The sequence below is a fragment of the Pteropus medius genome, unplaced genomic scaffold (assembly GCF_902729225.1).
Source record: "Pteropus medius unplaced genomic scaffold, Ma_sr-lr_union100, whole genome shotgun sequence".
NCBI lineage: Eukaryota > Metazoa > Chordata > Mammalia > Chiroptera > Pteropodidae > Pteropus > Pteropus medius.
Window position 1 is genome coordinate 9,623,038 of NW_024347790.1, and position 14,248 is coordinate 9,637,285.

The 14,248-nt window shown below is 32.4% G+C and overlaps 1 protein-coding gene across 1 annotated transcript in view; it reads left to right on the plus strand.

Moving 5' to 3' along the window:
• GPR158 (G protein-coupled receptor 158) overlaps positions 1-14,248 on the plus strand; it is a 328,034-nt gene that overhangs the window by 225,356 nt on the left and 88,430 nt on the right. The window contains exon 5 of the mRNA XM_039877581.1: positions 6,841-6,909. Within this exon, the coding sequence (XP_039733515.1) occupies positions 6,841-6,909 (69 nt within the window). The remainder of the gene's footprint in view (positions 1-6,840; positions 6,910-14,248) is intronic.

Sequence of the window (14,248 nt, forward strand, 5' to 3'; positions counted from 1 at the left end):
ACTAATAGTAAAACCATGAATATTTCATAAAACCTACTTCTTTTATTTCTAGCCTGTAGATGGGAAAATTTATTTTTTGAAATCTTGAGCTTGAGGTGCCTAAGTCATTGTGGGTAGAACTATCGTATAGGCAAGTGAAAATATGGGTCTAGATCTCCAGAAAGAGGTTTAGGCTGAAGATACGGATTTAGAATCATTAGTTGAAAAAGCTTCAAAAATTGATTACTTCTGTAAAACTGTTCTAGCTGTAGTTCAGCTTTTGATGAGGTTAAACACAATTGCTTTTTAGAAATCTATTACACTGTAAAACTTTTTTTCTAATTTTTTTATTTTATACCATTGTTTTAACTTTTCACTAATTCTCTACTGTCTAATTTCTGTGTGTTTATTTTTCTTTTGTGTTTTTGAGTTACTAATCTAATCCTAATGTATTTGTATAGTACATTTCAGAGCAGAGAGTAACTAAGTAGGATCCAAAACAGAGAAGAAAAAAGACTAAAATATCCCTCAGTTAGTATGACCTTTTTGAATTCTGGAAGGATTAGCATTTATTATCTAATTAAAACTTAGGAATTTTTTATTTGAAAATCTTTCTTGAACCATTTTAATAATATAAGATATAAAACTAAAATATCAAGATAATTATTTAATTGGAAATGTTATGATTTACTAGTAAACATTAAGATTAACTTGAAATAGCAGAATTCAGTGAAACAAATGGTTAGATTTGACAATTAAAATGTAAACGGGATGTTAAGTAATGCATTCCTCCCTTTTTTTTTCAACTTTGTCTTTTGGTAAACAAGTTGAAGAATGATGCACTCCATTTAGACCAATTTCCTAATAAAAACCCATAACAAAACTCATTTAATGGTTCTTCTTAATACTCCGAAGTTTGGGGAAAATTCAGTTTACTGCTATTTATACTGTTTTTGAGATTGAGTTTTGAATTCTTGTTTGCATCATCTGCATCCAAGCAGCGGTCGTTTTCCTACAGCCCTTTATAATCCACCTTTGTTTTTTGCCTGTCAGATACAGTACTGCTATTTTAAATTTCTGAACTGCCATTCTTGCAAATAGGGGGCAACTCTTAAATCTCATTAAATCATCTACTGGTTTATTCACTGAAATGCTCATCACATTTCTTTGTACATTTGTAAATGTCTTGTCAGAATTGAAACTTTTTTGTGTTAATGGGTAGTATAAAATAAAGAACATAAACAAGTGCTAGAATGTTTAGACTTATCTCCATGTATCAAAGTATGAAATGCCTCTTTGTTTTACACTCTGTCTAGTCATTCCATACACTTCCAAACATGCTATAGAAGACGGTGTGTTCAAGTTTAACAATTCTGAGCAACCTGTTCCTATTCTTACATTTTTTTCTTGTTTAAGAAGACAGGAGGTACTGATTTTCTCTAACATTTGATGGATTCTGTTGCCTATGTGTGAACAGTAGCATTTTAAAGTGGTTACCTTGCAGATTACAGTTTTCAACATACCAAATTAAAAAAGAAAAAAATCTGAGATTAGACAATGTTCAAATGATAAAGATTGCTTTGATCTGTTGCTACTTAGCAATCATATGAACTTGAGCAATGATTTGTGAAGTTTCTTGAATTTCTCCAAGTATAAAATATTCAAAAAGATGATTGATGTTAGACTAAATGATAATCGAGTTTAGCTCAGTGTAACATATATTTGAAAATGCAAAGTATTTTACCTCTTTGATGTCGAATTTTAAAATACTTAATATTTTATACTTTAATCGTTATCATTCCATTAAGATTTGTCATGAAGAATTCATTGTTCTTTGAACAATCTACTTTTTATCTGAAAACTATATCAATTAATCTCAATAGCTTTTAATCAATAATAGATGTCTAAGCAAATGACATATTTTCTTTCAGTTATTTCATGACACTTTATTTAAAGATATACAGTAATTCTTCTCAAGGCAAAATCCTTTTTGTAATAACTTAGTATGTGCCATTCACTTCTGTATACTTTTTTAACACTTAGAGAATTTATCTCCATTAAATGAAATATGAATTACTCTATTTAGTAGTATTAAAAATAAAAAGGAAGTAGAAGTCTCAAATAGATTACAAAGAAGTAGCAGCTATTTTTACATATTTTTGCAAAGAAGCCAGGGGAAAAATGAGGACAAATAAGTACATGACCAATCGCATTTTGGGAATGTGTCCTAGTAGCATCTTGGGCTGAGAGATGGGAATAAATCAGATAGGAAGTGCTTCAGTATTAAATTGTTTTAGAAATAAGCATAAAGGATGAGCTTGGCTAAGTAAAGGTTATGCAACATTTTCCCTCCTTTGCATCTAAGTAATTTTGCAGCAACTTAGAGCCATAAAATTAGGTACTGAACTTTTCAAAGACTTTACACTAAGGGGAACACCTTTGAGCATTCACATTATCTGAGACAAAGCAAAGTGAATTGGCAAGCATTTCATGTAAATCCTGTCAAAGCAACCATGAAAAATTTCTGTCCAGCAAGAAATGATAAATCACATTAATAATGAATGATTTATTATTTCTAATTTCACATGTATAAAATATCATTAAGTTTTCTCTTTAGTGTGCTGTACTGTTTTTCAAAATATGAAACTATGTGTATATCACTCTGAACTTTATTTTGGATAAACTAATTTTTCCAAATGGTCTTTAATAGCTCCTACAAATTATCATATGATATGAAAAATGGTCTTTCTTGTAAAGTCTTAGGATTAGAAAGAACTTTAAGTTAAGGCAATTTAATAATTTCTTGTAATGTTTTACTTTAAACTGTCAGAAATTTAAAATTGACTAGTAAATGTTTTATAACATTTGAACCAATGCCTTACTTGTAGTTTATTTTTAAATACTCTAGTAGTGCTACATGTTTTTGTTATTATACAATAACATACAGTTCTGTACCTTTTCATTTGGGAAAGGAAATGACTGAGGGTCAGATTGGATGCACTTAGGAAATAGTACTGACTTGGGAATCAGCCACTGTGGATGACAGGACCTTGTTCTGTCACTTGTCAGCTGAGTGAACGTAGACAACCTGTTGACCCCACAGCCTCTTATCTGTCCATGAAAACTGATGATGAACTACCATTGACTGAGTGCCTTCTCTTTGCCAGGCAGCATTACTGCTAATCTTTACAGCAGTACTGCAAGATAGGCGTCATCACACCCCTTTTGTAAATGAAGACATTGAAGCTTGGAAGGTTAAGCAACTTGCCCGAGGTCACACAGCTAATAAGCTGCCAATGCTGAGATTTCAAACCACCATCTGGATATAAAGCCCATGTGTTCTATTCCAGAGAATTTATAATTCTCTTAATTATTTATATTTCACTTTGGGAACCTCTGTCCTGACTGTATTCCTCTGCTTTTTTGTACCTTTTTTATTGCTGAGAATTCTTTTGAAAAAGTGATATTGGTTTTCACTAACCACATTTTGGGCAATTGTTTCTTGATAGATTTTTCTAAATCTGATTTTTTTTTTGCTATTTCATCACAGATTTTAGTGAAACAAACTAATTGTATATGGCCTGTCAAACTAGATATAGTCTATACTCGTATATTCATATAATTGTGAATAAAATTATTGAAAAATAATGTCCTCCTACCTCTCAATGTTAGGATTCTCTTATTCTTGTGCTCTCATATTTTCATCATATACTCTAAGGTTCAGCTGTGTAAAAAATAGCTTCATGCTCAGAGATTCCTTTTGTAATAGAAAGAAATTTTAATTGCTACATGGCTGAAGAGATCAACTGTGATCCAAAATCTGGAGTGCTGTATTACTTTAGCAAGATATACCTTAATTTCCCAAGTGGTGAAAAATGTTTAAAAAATAAATAAGTGAAGTAGTTAGTCCCTGTAGATTCTAGAAAATAATGGCAAAGAATTTAAATTATATTTTAAAATTCAGACTTCAGAATTCTTACCATCTTATTACTTCCAGCGACTCAACTTCCTCTGGGTACTTATATTCCTAGGCAAATCTTATGATAATAACTATGTTTCTTTCATCTTATGTCTATATTTTGCATCCAGAAATTATGGAAATGAGAAATTAACTTTGACATAATTTGATAAAATTGTTCCAGTAAGATTAACCTTTTTCTTTAGTTCATTGGTTTGATTTCTGACTGTTGTAAACCTTCATAAATCAGTTCTGAAAGTTTAAGAAATGGAGAAAGTGGACTGGAGGTGGAATCTGCTATTATAAACTCTGGAATTAGGCTTTATGTATTCTAAACCAGAGTTAGGCTCTACGATAACTCCCTCAGTTTTATATTCATCTATAAGTCTCACAAATAGAATATTTGATAACTTTATACATGCAATTGGTACTGAATAAAAACTTATTAAGTAAATATTAGTTAGGAAAGGCTTTGTTTAGACTTTTTTGCATATTATGATACCTAGTGTAAAATTTTCTAATAGTTGAGTTGACACATTTTAAATGATTTTTCTTTAATTTTATTTAATTATTAAAATATATATTATACAGTGATATATGATTTCATCTTCAAAGATTAAAATCTATCCAGAATATTTCCAAATCTACTTTTTATAGGAAAGAACACTGTTAGTACCTTGATATGTCTCTTCCAGACCTGTATTTGGTGTATTTATATATATCTAGAGAAAATATATGGTGTTGATTTGTGTGTATATGTTTTATATAAATAGTGTCATACTGTATATTGTTGATCATCTTCTAAGAACTTCAGGAGTTTCCCAGTTAGCATCTCCAGTTAAAAAGACTTCCATACCACCATTTCTATCAGGCAAAACTATGAAAGAGATGCCTCTATTATTTTCTCATTATCTCCCTCATCCATCTTCAGTTTTCAATTCCTCCTCTCTCCCATATACGCTTAGTGCCTCCTCTCTCTTCCCTTATCATATCACTTAGATTCTAAGGAAAAGATTTCTGTTTTTCACTTTGAACTTAAATCATTATATTACTTATCAATCTTTGTTTATTAACCTTTAGCACCAAGTACAAAATAAAATGCTTTGTTCTAGTTAAAACTTCCAATACCAATAAGAAAATGGGGAAATATTTCAGGGAGCGTGAGGTTTCTTCTTTGTCCCTCAAGTCTCACCTACCTGCTCATTCTGTGAGGCCATGCAGCCAGCTCTGCCCAAGAATATTTTGAAAGGAAATGAATACATTTTGAATAGGCCTTACATTTGATTATGGAACTACTCAGCCAGGAGCAGGGCAATGAAGTGTTAAGGAGATTGCTCAACATTTCCAAATGAAAAGGAGACAAGTTATTTGCTCTGAGAATACATAAAAGCATGCACCAATACCACCGTTGTTACGTGGTAGTGATGGTTGTGACACAGCTATGAACCTCAAGAAAGAACTGCTGTGTTCTCCACCCCAGGCTTTTGTCTCCTCTGGAGTCATTTTGGATCTCAGCATTAAAAAATTTTGACAGCTACTTATATTCACCTCAGTGGTTTTCAAATGTATCATCCTGGTGCTATTTCCTACCTTGAATAATACTTACCTACTTAATAAGTATCTGGCATGATGCTAGCCATTTTTTATACTTTATATTTTATTAAACCTGTCAGGTTTAATAAACTAAAGATTAAGAAACCTATTTTACGGGTAAGGCCATTGAAGTTTAAGGTCGCCTAACTCTAAGTATAGCTGTTTCTTAATTCAAACTGTGATAACGTTTACTCCAAAGTCTGTTAATCCCATTAAGCCTTGCAGTTTCTTTTCATATTCTTTTTCTTCAAACAACATAGATTGTTCACAAGCAGTCTTATATAATATTTTGGACTCTCACTCTTACCGTCATTTTCTTAGAGAGTTTTAAAAATAAAACGTAGATTATTTATAATTAGGTATGAATGTAACTTGCCGTCTTGAAAATGCTACCAGTAGAAACTTATTTAAAGGCTTGCTGATAGAAATTTTTATTTCGCTAAAAGCATCTGCTAACTAAAATAATGACCACTCAAATATTCAAGTCTGTTCACTGACTAAACTTGTTTCTCCATTCTCAAATTCTAAAAGGATGAAAGTCCTGAGTTCTTTTTAAGGATTACAGAAAGTATTCCTATGTGCCTAATGATGTCCTACCAGAGTTTTAGAAGAGGGAATAGAATTTTCTTTCTCTGGCTATTTAGTTACCTGATATTTCTTTTTTTAAGTATTGGACTCTTGTGGTTTGGCATATCAGCTTCCTTTTGTTGTTGAAAAATTAATTGCTACTACTTCAGATTATTTTCCTGTTAAGATATAATATTTGCACCAGATATAAATTTCAGCATGTTTCCAAGATGAGATTCCTCTGCTATTTAATGTCTTTTCTGTTATTCACATAGCAGAGCTTTGTTAGTGAGTTTTGGGGACTATATTTTGACATGGTGGGAGATATATCACTAAAATGCCAAGACCTTGTGCATATGTCTGTTTTATCCACCGAAACCATCGTGCAGGTATTTGTGAGATTACTTAAGAATGGAATTTAATATGTACTTGTAGCTGATGTTTCAGAAATACAGGCAAGATCTTCTGTGTCTGTGAATTGCTTTATTGGAAGGATTTCTTCATGGTATTCGCAGCTGCTTAGACTTTATATGTCTATAAAGACATATCATTAAGACTACCACCATCTTTGTTGTCGGTCATTTTGTGTGTTTCAGTTCAGTTCGCCTGTCTGAAATCCTAGCGTGTTTTTGTTTATTTTCCCCAACAAATGTTCTGCTGGTTGAAGTGTCATCACAATAGCATAAATTCTTCCATTCCTAGAAATGTAAGTTTAACAATGACATTTTAATTTTGTTTTTTAGAGCATCAGGGCATCAGGCCTTATCCTGTTGGAAACGATCCTTTTGGGGTCTCTGCTTCTATACTTTCCGGTAAGTACCTTATAATTTACAATTATATTATAAAAGTAGCCATTTGTTTTATTTCGCTTAGGCAGTAATTTATATATATACATCTATCTATAGAATATATAGAGAGAAACAAGGAATTTACAGATATTTAAACCCTGGCTCTTACCTATTGGGTAATCTTAGATAAGTTACTTAACATTTCAAACTTTGGTTTCCTTTTGTCAAATGGAGAACTAATTATAATTTTCTTCCCAAGTTTGTGAGAAAGGTTAAATAATTGCTGAAGTAAGCTAATATGGAAGTCATGCTTGGTATGTACGCTTCATATATTCATATAAATATTCATTACATTCTTCTTTCCTCTTTACCTGAATCAGCACCACAAGACACACCAACTAGTTGATGCTGGAAAATTCCAAGAGGTTATATAGAAAAATAAACATATCGAAATAAATGTATGCATGGTACTAATGGCGCAGATAATCACTGTAGACTCTTCCTATTACACTAGTAACATACTGTAACCGGAAGTACTGATTTTACTGATTCAACTCAACCAATTTGTATGCAGCTTTATCATGTGTCAAGCACTATGCTAATTTCTGGAAATATTCTGCGAGAAGATAAAGTTGATTTCTCCTTTCAAGAAGCTTACAATTTAGATGAATAGATGAATAAATACAGGTAATTGTGACATAATATGACAAAAGCTAAGAGAGTATTAAAGGCAGGATGCTATGGAGGAACATAGGAGAGACGCCTTATCAAGTCTAGGGAATAAAATATCACCCTGGTCTAAACCATGATGAATCTTTTCTGGATTATTGCTGTTGTCTCTTTTTGGCTTCTCTTCCTCTGTGCTCACCCCATACAATCTGTCTACTTTCAAAGTATCAGCCAGTTTTAACACCAAAGTTAGACCATGGCCCTCCTCAAAACTCTCAAGAGGTTCCCCATTTTAGTAAAAGCCAAAATCCTTAGAATGGCCTCAAAAGCCCATGATTTGGATCTTGCCCCTTCTATTACCTCATTTTTAAAATCCTCTTTCCTCGCCCAGTGTTTACAAGCATTCTTAATCTGGTTTTCTACTTCTTGAATAACATTTTATATTTCTCCTTAAAATAGAAATTTATTTAGGTATAATTAGTTTTTTATATAAAATTATCCATATACTTAAGTTTTCTAATTTACAAGCCTAGAGTTATTCATTAGTAATAGAAGCAATATAATAATATAAAGACTGTTTATCATGTCTGGTACTGTCTCTGTATAAATATGTTGTGCATCATAATATTTAATCTTCCCCATAGGACCACCAGGCAAGTATTTAACCAAAGTCATAGAATTACCCAATTAGAAAGTGAAAGATCTGAAGTGACTAAAGTAATTTGAATAATAATCTCAATCATGTGAATATCTGTTGTTGCCACATCATCTTTTCCCTGAATCTCTGCAATTTTAAAGTACATTTTCTACCCAGTAGCCAGAGGGATATTGTAAAATATTAAGTCTAATCTGTCACCCCTTCTGTAGCTTCCCAGTGTTCTTAGAATAAAGATCAAAACTCTTGACATGATTTATGATATTATGTATAGTGTGGTCTTTGCCCACCTCCCCAGCCTCATTCAATACCACTTTTCTCCTCATTTTCCGCACTCAGCTACCCTGACCACCTTTCAGTTATTAAATGAAAACACACTCTCTCTCATGGTAGGCATAATAATGGCTCCCTAAAGATGTCCACAGTCCTAGTGCCTAATGAGATTATACTGGATAAACAATGCCCTATCCCAGTGGCTGCTGTCCTGTTGAAGTAGCCTCCAAAGACTCTGCTTGATTATGAAGGACTTGATTATGAAGGATTATGATAGTACTTATTTATGTTACTTTATGTAGTGCTTGCAGTTAGGCAGTAAAACACTTTTCAATGTATTTTTGAGATGTTAGTGAAAGTTTGGTTTATTTTTTCTTACAAGATTCACATTTATTCAGATTAAATGGTCATATTAATGAGCATGGGCCTAAAATCTATAGAAGAATTGTAAAGCTTCTTAAATGGAAGAAGTGCTCTAGAAAAGAAGGACATTTCAAAAAACAATTGTAAATATTAGCTGCTAAATGTACAAAGCCATTATTAGAGACCTTTTTATTGACTGGGATCCAATTTTAAAATACATCTGATGTGCCTGTACCTGTGATGATATCCGATACAGAGAAAAAGTGAAGAAAGAAATGAAAACTTAAAAGAAATGTAAAGAAAGACAACACTTTTTCTTGATAATTATAATATGCCTGAGAGGGAAATACAAAACAAAACAAAACAGAAGATTTACCAAATAAATTCTGTCCAACAGAAACATTAGGATACCTCTTCGTGTTGACTTTATGCTTAACTAGCTGTCTATTTCATCTTTCACAACGTAAGTTCTTTCTATAACTGCTTGAGATATTAACGTGTACTTTGGTTTTAAATAAGTTAGTGTTCATGCTCTGAAGATAGAAGGCCAAATTATTTGATTAAGATTTGGATGAGCATAAGATACAGGGAAAGAACGGAGGTTAAAATATGGTGTTGATTGAATCTGGAAAGCAAAATAGTCTTTTTCAGGTGAGAATGGGAAATGATGTCTTGGAAATTGATAGTAAATCTGGCTACATAGGGTATGTATGTGCATGGGTGTGCATGCATAAAGCATTCTTGACAAGAGTAACTTGGTTATTAGACCAAGGCTTATTGGCTTCCTTGGGTTTTGTAGAAAGGAAGTTTTTAACTTTTGGCTTGATTTTTTTGCTACAAGAAGGATCTCTGTATTAAGTGAAAAAAGTGATTAGGTAAATCTAATAGCCAAAAGGTCTAATCAGTTGATGGTTTAAATGTGACATTTTTTTTTTTTTTTCTAATTTGTTAAATGTCTTACTTACTTTCTCTGTTCTTGGTGTGGCCTATGCCAAAATTGCTCATGAAAGTTTTACTGGGGGTTACTGTTTTTGAAAAAAGTGTAATTGAATAAAGTAGAATTATTTTTAGAGCCACAGGTAACTCCATGGAAGGCTTCGGGGCAGTCACTGTTCTACTGAGTTGTTATGCAATGAGCCTTTTTTATGCCGCATATTATTGTTCAGATTTGCAAGAATAAGGTTATTTTTGACTTTTCTAAACAATCTTAGACTACAGACGATTTCATAACAATGATTACATTGGAAAGTCCAAATTAGAGATTATCATCATTGTGCAGATGAGGACAAACCAAAATCTGACTAAATTTAGCATTGTTATAATTGGATAGCACAGAGCTGAAGCACTTAAAACAATTTCTTACAGATTCTCAAGAGACTCATGATTTGAAGACCACACATTTTTGAACAAATTAGTCTTCATAGTCACCTAAACATTTTGGTACAGTTCACACAAAAAAAGAAAAAAGAATTTTAAAAAGTTAACTAAAGCATATTTTTCTTATAAATTACATAAAAATGACATTTTATGTATTAGTAAAACATGTAATATGGAGTCTGAAATTTTGTTTTTGACTTGACGAAACCACCAGTTTCAGCTAATAAATTGAATTTGTCCCTCTAACCTTGGTTATCTATTTGGTTGGCTGATGTGCCTTTCTGTAAAAGACACCACTATGTGTGTAAAAATAGCATTTATTTTCAGGTTGTCCCTACTCCCATCACTCCAGGTCCTACAAAAAAGAACTGCAAAATATCAGAACTGGAAGGGACATCAAATACAATGTATTCTTTATTCAGTCTTTATTTTGCAAATGAAAGAAGAGAGGCTGAGAGAAATTGCAATCCATCCACCTTTTCTCAGCCAGGTAATGAGAAAGCCAAGAATAAAATCTCATCTCTTGACTCCTAGTCTAGCGATCTCTTCACTTTAGGACAGTACTTCTGATAGATGGTATGGGTGTGCGATTCAGAGGGAGTTATACGGGGTAGTCAGGGAGGCCCATGTTCTGTATCTTGGTCAGTCACCCTTCCTCATTAGGTCTCCAAGGAAATTAAAGGCACAGAGGATAAATCAGGAGCCCAATTTGAAGTTTGGTTCTAAGACTCAGTATAAAATTCCTATAACCTTGGATTGACTATATTGTTGAACCATATGCAGTGTCTGATGTTTAGCCATTGTACTTACCAAAATGGCAGTTTTATGTTTCAGCCTACTAAATAACCCTGTTAGACCACATCAGGTTGGTTTCAGTGCCATAGAACCTAAGTCAGTGAAGAGACCACTTTTTCTATGGTCACCTCAAAGTGTATAGAGCTAAAATTCAGATTTTTTTTTTTTACTTTAATATAGAACACACATATTATCCAGAAGCAGAGGGAAAACAAGAGCATATCGCTCCCATGCATAGAGCTGAAGAGGAAAGAAATAAAGGGAAGAGAATTAAAAGTGGGGAGGGAGAGCGAGAATGAGACCATGAGAATATAGCTAAGGTAGCCAAATTTTTAATCCATTACTATTATTATTTATTGTGATGCTCAAATTAACCCAATGGGAGCCCCTTTAAGCTACTCCTGCAGTTTTTGATACGACTCCAACGTTCTTTGAGTACTTACCTACTTTCTAGTACAACAGAATGTACTTTTCTTATCCCAGCCCTGGAATCAGCCTTTTCTCCAAGGAGCCCTGGTTCTTTTTAGGGGGAAATGGTAGCAATGCAGTTCTGAGACAGATTCACTTCCATTGTGACACACAAGGAAGAAAGGTCTAAATTTTAAAACTTGATCATCGTTTCTCAAACTTCAGTTATCTAGGAATCTTTGTAAGATTTCTCCTCAACTTTAAGATTCCATCCTTAAAGCTGATCTAGACTGCATTGTTTGGAGCCATGTGGATTGCTAACAGAGCAAAAGAAAGGAAATTGGAAGGAAAGTTTAATACTCACAAGCCTAACAGTAATATCAAGAAAATAGTAGTTGTTTCATGTCGAGATAACTCAGAGAGTGTAGGAGTAGAAGACAATTCCCAAACTGCTAGAAGATTTCAGGAATTTTGGCTAAAATATTGAGATCAAAAGACATCAAAAGAACTAGACTACCTCCTTCAAGGGACTTTGAAGAGTCCAAGGCCAAGATACTTTGTTCTCTTCTATAAAGTAGGTTAGAAGAATAGAAGAAATGGTTTTAAGTGTCCTGTAATGCTATACGGTTTCATTTACCCACATTTTCCTACGTTCCTCTTCCCTAATAATCCTCCAGAGAGAAGTCTGATTGTTAATGGGAGTGGCTGTGTACAGGTTAGGCACTGAGGCTATACAGTATGCATATTCTAGGGTATTCAGTTAAGAGTATTGGATCAATGATGTGTCAGAGATTAATCTTCCTTTAGCTAAAAGAGTTTTAATAAACGGAAGGGTCCTTAAAAGTTGAGAATGGGACCTCTGGCTTTAGTTTGTCATTGAAAACCAACAATGTTTTCCTCTTTGCTAATATAAATACCAGTTGTACTATATGCCTCTTAAAAATTGTTGTTTTTGTGAAATATAATGATTACTTATTTACAAGGTAGGACAAAATTGAAAAAACACAAAGATCAACCAAAGGTAAAAGAGAAAGGTAAAAGACAATTTTCGTCCAGAAATAATCATTGTATACATTTGATCACTTGAGTACGTGTATATGTACATATTAAAATAGAAATTGGGTAGATGGTTTAAATTGAGATACAAATAGGATTACTTTTTGAGTTTTTAATAAAAAAGTATTAATTGTAATCTTTATTCACCAAAAAACTGAAGTGAAATTGAAGATATTACTGATTTTTAGATAAATGAATTTTCACAAGAAGTATTATTTCTAAAAGATCTTTCTAAAGTTAAAGAAGATTATACAATGTTTAAAAAGTTGGGTTAATTTTTTTTTTACTTAGCTATGTGTTTCAGCTTTAGACAATATCAATTGACTTCATCTATGACAGCTAAGAAATCTAACTCAAAGTTTCTTTTGCCCCCTCCTCTTACCTTTTGATTTTTGCTATTTAATAAGTTTTGAATTAACATTTGTAACATGTATATAGTATTCAGTTTTGAAACTATAATTCACATAGTTGTTCAACCTTGTATATTTAAATAGATTTAATGTTTTCCATTAATCTTTGTAACCTGGCTTCTTTATTCTTCAGTTCTTATTTTGATTTGTCCCTTAGTTTTAATTAACAGGTGTTTCATGAAGGAATAATGAATTCTATAGTTCTTGAGTTCTTATATGCTTGAGAATCTCTACCCATTGTCCTAATTCATGAATAATTTCCCTGGATATAAATATGTCAAGACATACTTTCTGTTGCTCTGAACTTTGTATTCATTGTATGAATATTTCCAGCTCTTGAAATAGTCTGATTTCTCCTTCCTATGGCTGACTTGATATTTCTGCCTATGTGCCAATAAGTCATTCTTTAGTCTTGCAATTAAATGATTAAACTAGGAATTACCTTGGAATTTATCCTTCCATATCATTTTTTTTTGTTGTTGGATCATGATGTTTCTTTTCAATATATAGATTTAAGTTCGCTTTTATAGCTGAAATTTTAAATTATGTTTTTAATTTTTTGTCTTTTTTTCAGGAATGTGAATTATGTATACATTGGATTTTCTTTTCTTTCTGTATCTATAATGTTTCTAGTCATTTGTGTATCTTTGTCATTTTTTATTTTGTTTTGTGTGTTTTCCTCAAGTCTTTATGTCACTTTTACACTATTCTCAGTTGCATTGATTGTGCTTGAGTCAATCCTAATATTCCGTTAACCGCTCAATGTTTTTATTTTATTTTCATTTTTATTTTCTCTCCTCTTTGCTAGCTTTCTTTGAGCAATTTTATCTCTTTTTGTTTTTCTTATCTCTTCTTTGATCTCTAGTATCTTTTTCTTTCAGCTTCTTCGTGAGAGGAAACATGTTTTCTATAATTTCTTTGAGATTGTGAGAATTACTTATTTGAACTTTTATAGTTTTCTTGGGTGATATCACTTTTGTTGTCCATTTTTCATCTGCCTTTTCTCCCCAGTATTTAAACAAAGAGTCTATGCTGGTTCCTTTCAGCTTTTTATTTTTTTGTGATAAATCTTTTTTATTGTGGTAAAATATACATAAATGTCAGCTTGCCATTTTTTTAAATGTACAATTCAGTGACATTAATTACATTCACAACGTCGTACAGCCATCACCATTATCCATTTCAAGAACTTTTTTATCATCCCAAACTAAAACTCTTTGTCCATTAAATAATAACTTCCAATTTCTTCTTCACCCCCTTGGTAACCTCTATTCTACTTTCTGTCTCTGAATTTGCCTATTCCAGGTGCTTCAAATGAGTGGAATCATACAGTAATTGTCCTTTTGTGTCTTACTTA